Here is a 9753-nt window from a genome sequence, read left to right on the forward strand (position 1 = left end):
AGTTCATTTCAACCCACTAATGCCTAAGATATTGATGTTTATGCATTCCATTTCATTTTGACAACTTCCAATTTTCCCAGATTCATACTTTGTACATTCCATGTTCTGATTTTCAGTGGATGTTTATAGCTGTTTCTCTTCATTTTGAGTTGTGCCCCATCAGCACATGAAGGTCCCATGGGCTTTTCTCCCACGGGCTTTACTCCATTTGCGTCATCACAGTCAGTTCTACTTTGAGGAGGCTGCTCTTCCCCAGTCACATTTTGAGTGCTTTCCAACCTGAGGGTCTCATTTTCCGTCACTATATCTGACAGTGTTTCTCTGCTATTCGTAAGGTTTTCAGTGACTAAATATTTGGAAGTAGTTTGTCATTCCTTCTTCCTAGTCTGTCTTCCTTTGGAAGCTCATCTGAAACCTGTCCACCATGGGTGATCCTGCTGATTATTTAAAATACTAGTGGCATAGCTTTCAGAGTCACAGCAACTCACAGGCCACCACAGTATGACAAACTGACAGACGAGTCCTATCATAGGTAACATTGTACTTTAAGACAGATCTTGAAATGTTCTTTTTGATGATGAATTTGATGCCATTCCTCTTCAATTTATTTTTGGAATAATAGAACATCTGATTAAAAATTGCCAATACCAGTCCATTTCAGCTTACTAATATTTGTGATGGAGTCCTGTTATGGCACTGCAGGATAACTGGACTGCAAGATCAGTTTGAACTGCAAGGTTGGCAGCTCAAACTCACCAGCTACTCCTTGGAAACCCTATGCAGAGTCGCTATGAGTCAGAACTGACTTGATTGCACTTAACAATAACAACAGTGTCTAGGATATCGATGACTTTTATGACTTCCAGTTTTCCTGTGTTCATAGTTTGTACATTCCACAGTCTGATTATTATTGTATGTGACTATCTGTTTCTTATTTTGAGTCATATCATGTCAGAAAATGAAGGTCATGAAAGCTTTGCTCCATCTACATCATTAAGGTTCACTCTACTTTGAGGAGGCAGCACTTCCTACTTGTTTTTTTGGTGCCTTCTAACCTGAGAGGCTTATCTTTTGGTACTATAACAGAAAATGTTCTCCTGCTATACATACAGTTTGTTTTTTTAAGTTTTTATTGTGAATTGAGTGATATTTTACATGGGAGAACATCAACTTTATATTTATCCTATCGTATTTTGTTTCATTGAAATGATTACAATCCCATCCATGCATCATCGTTCAATAGCATTTGCTTCCATTCCCTCTGTATTTTTTGGATGTATACTGAAGCACTCAGGAATATATAACCATTCAAACAACCAAAGGGTACACCTGCAAGCCTGCAAGCCTGCCTGCCTCCCATCAGCACACAGCCCCTCTCCCTCCCTGAGTCCAGAGTCCCCAGCCGCTCCATCTCCACATCATCATCTCTGCCTCCATCTCTGGGGTCACTGCTTCTTTGGATAGGGTCCCACACTCTGCTCTTCTCCCTTGATGGTCCCGGGGTCCTCCGTTCCTGGACTGCAAGATCAACCACTTCACTCCTTTTGTTACAAAATGTCTACCTTTACATTTGCAACACTCACAATCAGTCCTGATAGCAATTATTCACCATTGAACCACAAGAGTTTTATTCCCATATCTTTTCACCAGCCCTGTCCAGATAGGTTTGAAACCACTCAATGGAGATTCTACCTTACCCTGCACCTTCTGAAACTAGGATCCCTCTTGAAATCTTGTAAGCTAGTCACTTCATGACTTTTAGTACCTCCCCCCCCCCCTGCATTTTGGGTAGCCAGTATCTAAGTTGCCCATCCCCGTGAACCCTGTGTACCGAGGGGGTGGGAATGATCCTTGCTGTAAAGATTTGTTCCCTCTTTTGAGCTACTATGTTAGGTCAAGTTCATCAAAGTGTAGCGGATTACTCTTTTTTTCCTCTTCTTTCTTCTTCTAGTCGGGTTTTCATCATCCAGCCATTGAAGTCAGATCAAGTAGGTACTATCTGCAAGTATGGGCATTCTTGTGCATCTCCCCTCACTTCGTATCAGCTGAATGCTTCACTTTCTGCTCTAGTCCTCTGTGGCAATGTCCTTGTCCCTGGGGCCAGGAGTTCCCAGGTCTCACCATACTGCTGGCCAACCAGGTCTCAATCCAGGTTGACAGGAGTCTATAGAATGTGGTTGGACATAGCTGACAACTTCATTGCTGTTTTTCTCTCACTTCCCCTTATCGGTAGACCAACAGTTTTTAGTAGCTAATTTTTCTTAAGTAGACTGCTTCTTCCTTCTTGCTGATGTATTTTATTCTAGAAGGTCTGGTGAAACTGGCTCACCATGCTGGTATTTGAAATACTGATGGCATAGCTTCCAGTATCACCACAACACACAAACTACCACAGCGTAACAGAGTGATGGAGGAATTGTGGGAAAATATAGTAGAAGTTGTATTAAAATAAATTGCTGTTTGGACCATACATATATTTAATTTTACCAGGCAACACTGAATCTTAGTTCTGCGTTTATATTATATAATACTCTGGTCTACCTAAAGCCTAGAAATCATTCTTTTGAATTTTTGGGTTAACATGGACCAGCTATTGCATTGCTGTAAATACTGGTTAATTTTTTTCTTACAGATACTTAATTGGTTCACACAAATGTGCCTTGGAGTAAATCATATTCATAAGAAGTATGTGTTACATAGAGATATTAAGTCCAAGGTAAGTGAAATATTTTTTTTGGACTTTGAAAAATGAAGGAGAAAAAAAATTTATTAAGTATTTTGTGTAGATTATTATACTTCCTCTTGGGACATAGTTGTATGACTTAGAAATAATCATCAAACTAATATTTATACTAACTAAATAAAACACTACTTGGCTTCATGGATAAGAATCAACATAAATCTAATCCCCAAAATATGAAGATTAATGAAATCCTCATTTTCCCATGTCTGTCATCTTTGACACCAACTACTCATGTGACATTCGGTCTCTCTGCCCCAGCCACCCTAAGATAGGTCATAACTTACAGCTGAAGGAACATTGTCCTTCATGCTGCCAAAGAGACAGCCACCAGATGCAAACTTAGGAGCCTACATGACACTCTTTCTTCTGGTCTGCTGGCTGTAAATTTGGAGTGTTTCATGTAAGCCCAATTGTTCTGAGATGGAAAATGGTCATAGCCTGGGCCTCCCAGTTGGTTCATCAGGGTCAGCTGATACAGGCTGAAGCTTACTTGTTAAGATTTCTAATCAGGTTTCCAGAATTCCCAAGGGAGGAGGTATAGCTGTCAAGAGGGTATCTTTCATTTGTGTTCCACTCAGGTATTCAGCTAGCAGCATGTCTACCCTCAGTTTGCAGTCATCTGCAGCTTATCTGTAAATGGGGGAGGATGTAACTGAGCTCTTTTTTTTTTTTAATGCAGAATATCTTCCTTACCCAAAATGGAAAAGTAAAATTGGGAGATTTTGGATCTGCCCATCTTCTCTCCAAGTATGTATATTTACTCTAGAGGAGCAACAGTAATCAAAACATCTGTTATTTTCAGGAATGCTCTGTAACCATTCTTTGCCTTTTTATGGTTTTAGTCCCATGGCATTTGCTTGTACGTATGTGGGAACACCTTATTACGTGCCTCCAGAAATTTGGGAAAACAAGCCCTATAACAATAAAAGGTAAGCGATAAACTATTTAATGCAAGGTTGACTCGTTGGTAGCAAGCATTATAGCTTGAGAATGATGCTGAGTCAGACATACCTGTAAAGTAGTATGGAACATGCTGTTTTGTTTAGTTTTGTCATAATGTGGAATCTCTATTCTGAGGCTTCTAGATGAAAGTTATAGTTTTCCAACTGTTTTTATCAGAACGTAGAGGAGCTGAATGTAAATTTTAAAGTCAACTCTGATTTATGGTGACCTATGTATGAGGGGACTTCAGAAAGTTCATGGGAAAGTGGAATTAAAAGATGATGGAATTTTTTCATGAACTTTTTGAAGCCTCCGTATATAACAGAATGAAGTGTACCTTGGTACTGCGCCATCTCATGTTGCAGTCCAAATAGGATTATAAAAACAGGGATAGGGTTTAGGATTTATAACACATATTTGAGGGACATAATTCAACCCATAGCAATATTGTATTCATTTTCTCATGTATTTAAACTCTTCATAAATATTTTTTGTGACTGCATAGTATTTTACAGGCTAAACACTGAACCGTGAACCACAAAGTCCTTGGTTTGAGTCCACCAGCCACTCTGAGGGAGAAAGATGAGGCTTTCTGCTCCCTCAAAGATTTAAAAAGCCCCGGAAAACCTATAAGGGTCGCTAAGTAGGAACTGACTTGGAGGCACATAACAACAATATATATATATGACTGTACCAAAAGTTACTTTACCATTTTCTGTTGTTGGCTAGTTAGGTTATGTCCAATTTTCAAAATCATAAACAGTGCTATGATTAACACACATTTTGTGTATAAATCATATTCTTGGCATGGATTCTTAAAAGTAGAATCACCTAATGGCTCTTCTTACCCTCTGCAAGTTGCTTTCTGAAATGAGTATAGCAATCTCTGCTAAATAGGTTCCTTTAGGAGTAAAATTGACTGAATTCGAGGCAAAACAGCTATAAAGTGACTTATTGGAACAATTGGAGAAATTTGAGACTGGATTAAATACCAGATATTATTGAATTACATTTACGTTTCTTGGATGTGATCATGATATTGAGTTTATGAAGGAGAATGTCCTTAAAAGATATATGCTAAAGTTTTTAGGGGTGAAGTGTTTTCATGTTTGCAACGTTTCATCCAGGGGGTTCATATATATATATTGTTATTGTTACTAAGTGCTGTCGAGTTAGTTACAGTTCATAGTATCCCTGTATAGGGTTTCCAAAGAGCAGCTGTTGGGTTTGAACTGCCAACGTTGATGTTAGCTGTCCAGTGCTTATTCTGCAGCGTCACACCAGGACACCTATATATATTAGGGTAAGCCAGAAAGTATTGCTACAAAATTGTTGTTTGATGCTGTCTAGTCGGTTCTGACTCATATCAACTTCTTTGTTACCTCCAAATCTTGGGTCTAATTCTCTGGAGTGATTGAACCCAATCAACAACCATTATAGATAAAGCAGAAAGAGAGCGAAAGCCTTTATTAGAAAGTTAACTGGAAGAACACCCACAGAAAACAGGCTGCTTTAATTGGTGTTGAATTAGCTTTTGGTTATAAGCAATATATATGCAAGTTCTTAGCAATGCTGATCAACAATATACAGGTGTGCTATAATTCTGCCACTCACACTGAAGCACAAGGTAGTCATTTTTGTTAAATGCTGTGGAGTCAGTTCTGGCTCATAGCAACCCTGTATAGTGTTTCTGAGAAATTTCTGCTAGGTTTGAGCCATTGACCTTATGGTTACTGGTCAAGTACTTATCCTACAGCATCATACCAGGTGGCCATGATCAAGTAGTCATGATACTCCAATAAACAGCTCAAAGGAGGCCATGATTAATTATCATGATATCTGTTTGTCTAGATCAGGTGTGGGGAATATCCAGCCCTTGGCCTATATAAGGCCTGAAATCATTTGGTCTAGCCCTGCCTAGGCAACTGTAGTTGGAGTCATTACATAAGGGGTGAGTTAATTAAATATTTGACCAAAAATAGCAGGCACACTAAAGAAATATTCTGTGATGGTTAATAGGGGGGGAGAGGGAGAGGAGGGAAGGGAGGGTAAATTAGTACCCAGAGGGTCGTTGTTAAGTGTTGTAGAGGTAGATGTATATTAAGTTGGATGAAGGAGAAGGCAATATACAATGAGAACAAGGCTGGCAAACAATGATAAAGGCAAAGGAAGACACTTGGAGGAGTAGAAGAAGAAAAAAAGAATGTGGGAGACATGATTTGAGCCCCTGAAAGATGCCCACAAATTACTGTTTTTCAGGGTGTAAATGGAGGAGTACAGAATTCTTTGGGGATGGTTTATTGAAATGGAAACACCACCTTGAAAAGTATATAAACCTAGATGGAGGCTGTGTTGAGAAAGAATGGATAGATTCACATTTTGATATTTTTGTTTATTAAAGGTTTCTATGATTTTATAGCAGTACCTTTTGACTTACCCTCATATATTTTTGTATTTTCATATTTCATGTATATTTCATATATGTAACTCATAACCCATGTCTTAACGCATTGCTTCTTTGTGCCTCCAGTGACATCTGGTCCTTGGGATGCATTCTGTACGAACTCTGTACTCTTAAGCACCCAGTAAGTATGGCTCACAAATCAGAAAAGGCAGGCTGTCGGAGTCCTAGCAGTTTGTCAAAAGCCAGTTGGGTAGTGTGCAGCCCTAGGATTCATTCATCATAGAAGTTTTGATTTGCTGTCATCTCTGTCTTAAACTATGAGTAGCATATAACTTAGACCCTACTGTTAGCCATTGATTCTGACGCATGGTGTCCCTACCGGACAGAATAGAACTACTACATGAGGTTTCCAAGGCTGTAATCTTTACAGAAGCAGACTGCCACATTGTTCTCCTGTGGAGTAGTTCGTGGATTCCATCTGCATATAATCCACCACTGCCAGGAAGGCCTGATGTGACTCTGTGGGTTAATGCGCTGGACTGCAAAGTGGATCTGAATTGCAAGGTTGGCAGTTCAAGCTCACCAGTCACTCCTCAGAAACCCTATACAGGGTCGCTATGGATTGGAACCAACTTGATGGCACTTAACAACAACAACAACAACAACAGCCATGGAGCCAGTTCCGACTCATAGTGAGCCTGTAAGACAGAATAGAGCTATTCCTTAGGACTTTGACACTAAATCTTTACAGGAACAGCCTCGTGGCAACTGGTAGGCTTGAACTTTTGACCTTTCAGTTAGCAGCTGGAACTGCTTAACTAGCTTAAGTACTTTTTTTTAAGAAACTACTTAATTCGCTTAACTACTAATGGGTAATCCCATTATTTAGCTACTAGAGTTCTGTACATTTATTTTTACAGTTACACTTACCTAATGTGAGTTTCTTCTCTTAACTAAAATGTTGTGAGAAAATACTTTGCCCTGTTACATTTTATTTATCTTATTTTTAAAAAATATATGTATTTAAAAAAAATATTTTGAGAAACAATTTAGCAACAGCAAATAAAAGGTTAAGTAACTTGTTCTGTTTGCTCAGCAGGTGCTTATTACATTTGTTGTTGTTAAGTGCCATCGAGTTGATTCCAACCCATAGCGACCCTGTATAGGGTTTCTGAGGATCGACTGGTGAGCTTGAACCACCGACCTTGTAGTTCAAATGGCTTTGCAGTCTGGTGCATTAACCCACAGTGCTACACCAGGATTCCAGAGACCCAGTAATAATAGGGTTGGTCTCTATTAGGCTTTAGGTTTGTGTAGAAAGAAATTATATTGTTTGGATCTGGTTTGAAAGCCAGCTCTACAAACTTTGTTGGCAGATGTACTTGAGAGCCATTATGGGAAGAGAGTAATGGTTGTGAACGATCTCAGTAGTACTACATGGAAGTAACTCAGGCTGAAGACATGCTTCTGTTAGTGAGAGCTGGCCTTTCTGAAACATGAGTGGACTGGACTGCTGGCTGCACAATTAGAGAAAGTTGGAGAAGTTCAAAAAATGCTGATGCCCAGGCCCACACAAGACTAATTAAATGGGTGACCTGTGTATTAGTGTTTTAAAAACAGATAAATATGTAGCCCAAGTTGTAAACAAATTTTTTAAAAATTTTACTATCTAATTTTTTATTATGTTCTTTATTTTCCTTTCTTTATCTTTTTCTTAAGCTTACGTATACATGTCTTATTTTTTTCCTAGAAAGAATAGGTCCTAAGCACTATTGTGTCCTAGTATTTGGTGTACAATCTGTTGTCTTTTTGCTACTTTAAGACAAAATTAGTTATCAGAACTTCAGGAAATACACAAATCTGGCATAATGATTAAAAGCAGATTGAGTATTCTTTCACTACTTGAGCTTTTCCTTGGTGCTATAGGATGAGCACTGGACCACAACTGTCATGGTTCAAACTTACTAGCCACTCCTTGGAAACCCTATACAGGATCACTATGAGTCTGAATCGACTTGTGGGCACTTCACAACAACAACATATCACACTTGTGTTTTTTATTAATAGGGTAATTAAACTATCAAGGCAGAATGCCAACTTGTTCTTACATACCTGTTACCACGACTGGCATTTAGTGTTAGTTAGCGCTATTATTATTTATTATGTAAGAAAACTTTTAAATGTTATCCTGGTATGTAATCTTATATCCCATTGCAATTTGTCAAATGTTAATAACTAATGACATGAATGATAAAAAAAGTCTAAGTAAATCAAGTTGTATATGAAGTTTAAAGCTGGGAAAATTAGAATCTTTAGGGTGACCTGTGTATGTACTGGGAACAGGCCTAAGGGTGTCTGGTAGGGAGTGGAGTAGATGATTATCAGCCATTTGCTATCACTATCCTTGGTATCCTGATAACTTATTGCTGTTAGGATCCTTGGTGGTACCGTGGGTTAAGCTTTGGGCTGCTAGCCACAAGGTCAAAACCACTAGCCATCCCACAGGACGAAAATGAGGCAGTCTGCTGCCATAAAGATTTCCAGTCTTGGAAACCCTGTACAGGGTCACTTTGACTCAATGGTAGTAGATTTTATTGGCATTTGACTTCCTTTAAAGTCATGTGTGTATTGCTTTGATTTAAAATATATATTACAGATGTGTATCTGCAAAACCATGATTATGACTCATAAAGAACTTAAAGCAAAGGTAAGACTTCCTAGGTGGGAAAGATTTTCATTGATTTCTGGAACCAGCATCAGATTTTAGAATATTATATTAAGAACATTTCTAGAAAGGGAAATGACAAGGCTGCATTCAAGTTTATAAAACTGGTGTGATTCGTATGTATTTTAGGTTAATCTAAAATTTTAGGTTTTTCTTATTTCTATTTTCTTTCCCTGTGTCTACTTTCAAAGTTCCATTCTATTTTTCAGTTTCAGGCAAATAGTTGGAAAAATCTTATTCTCAAAATATGCCAGGGGTCCATCAATCCACTACCATCTCATTATTCCTATGAGCTCCAGTCTCTAATCAAGCAGATGTTTAAGAGGAGCCCTTCTCAGCGCCCTTCAGCTACAACACTTCTCTCTAGAGGTAGCATAGCCCGGCTTATCCAGAAATGCCTACCCCAAGAGGTATGATACATGTTGGGTTAACTATGGACAGTTTTTAAGTATATGGTAAAATTGTTTTGTTATTTTTAAGAACAATTGAATATTATATGTGCTTAGAAGAATTCAAAGCATGCAGAACTGTGTAAAAAATAAAAGTTGAAATTTCCTTTTCTCTCACCCCAAATGTTATTCCCTTACTAAAACCTTGGTTATAGTTTGCATAACCTTCCACATCTTTTAAAAGACATACATAAATGTCTGTCTAAATTACATGTATTTTTAAATGGCATTTTTATTTATCAACTTGAAATCTTAAAGGGGAGAAGAATGTTGATGATTAAAGACATTATGGCAGTGTCTAAAGAAAAATATTTTCACATATTTAAATTATTTTTAAAATTTTCAGATCATCAGACAATATGGTGAACAGGTATTAGAAGAAACAAGAAAATCTAAGCAAAATATACCAAAAAGAGATGGTAAATAATTTTTTTTTTAAATGTTTTATTGTGAATTGTGTGATAGTCTACATGGGAGAACATCAGCTTTA

General features: G+C 38.0%; 1 protein-coding gene across 2 annotated transcripts in view; it reads left to right on the forward strand.

Annotated features, from left to right (window-relative positions):
• The window catches only part of NEK3 (NIMA-related kinase 3), a 49652-nt gene that overhangs the window by 7318 nt on the left and 32581 nt on the right, over nt 1-9753 (forward strand). For both annotated transcript variants that reach the window (XM_006877425.1, XM_006877424.1), the window contains exons 4-9: nt 2633-2716; nt 3423-3490; nt 3586-3672; nt 6216-6270; nt 9024-9224; nt 9610-9682. In XM_006877425.1, coding sequence (XP_006877487.1) covers nt 2633-2716; nt 3423-3490; nt 3586-3672; nt 6216-6270; nt 9024-9224; nt 9610-9682 — 568 coding nt within the window. The remainder of the gene's footprint in view (nt 1-2632; nt 2717-3422; nt 3491-3585; nt 3673-6215; nt 6271-9023; nt 9225-9609; nt 9683-9753) is intronic.

Source organism: Chrysochloris asiatica, unplaced genomic scaffold (genome assembly GCF_000296735.1).
Source record: "Chrysochloris asiatica unplaced genomic scaffold, ChrAsi1.0 scaffold00494, whole genome shotgun sequence".
NCBI classification, from domain to species: Eukaryota; Metazoa; Chordata; class Mammalia; order Afrosoricida; family Chrysochloridae; genus Chrysochloris; species Chrysochloris asiatica.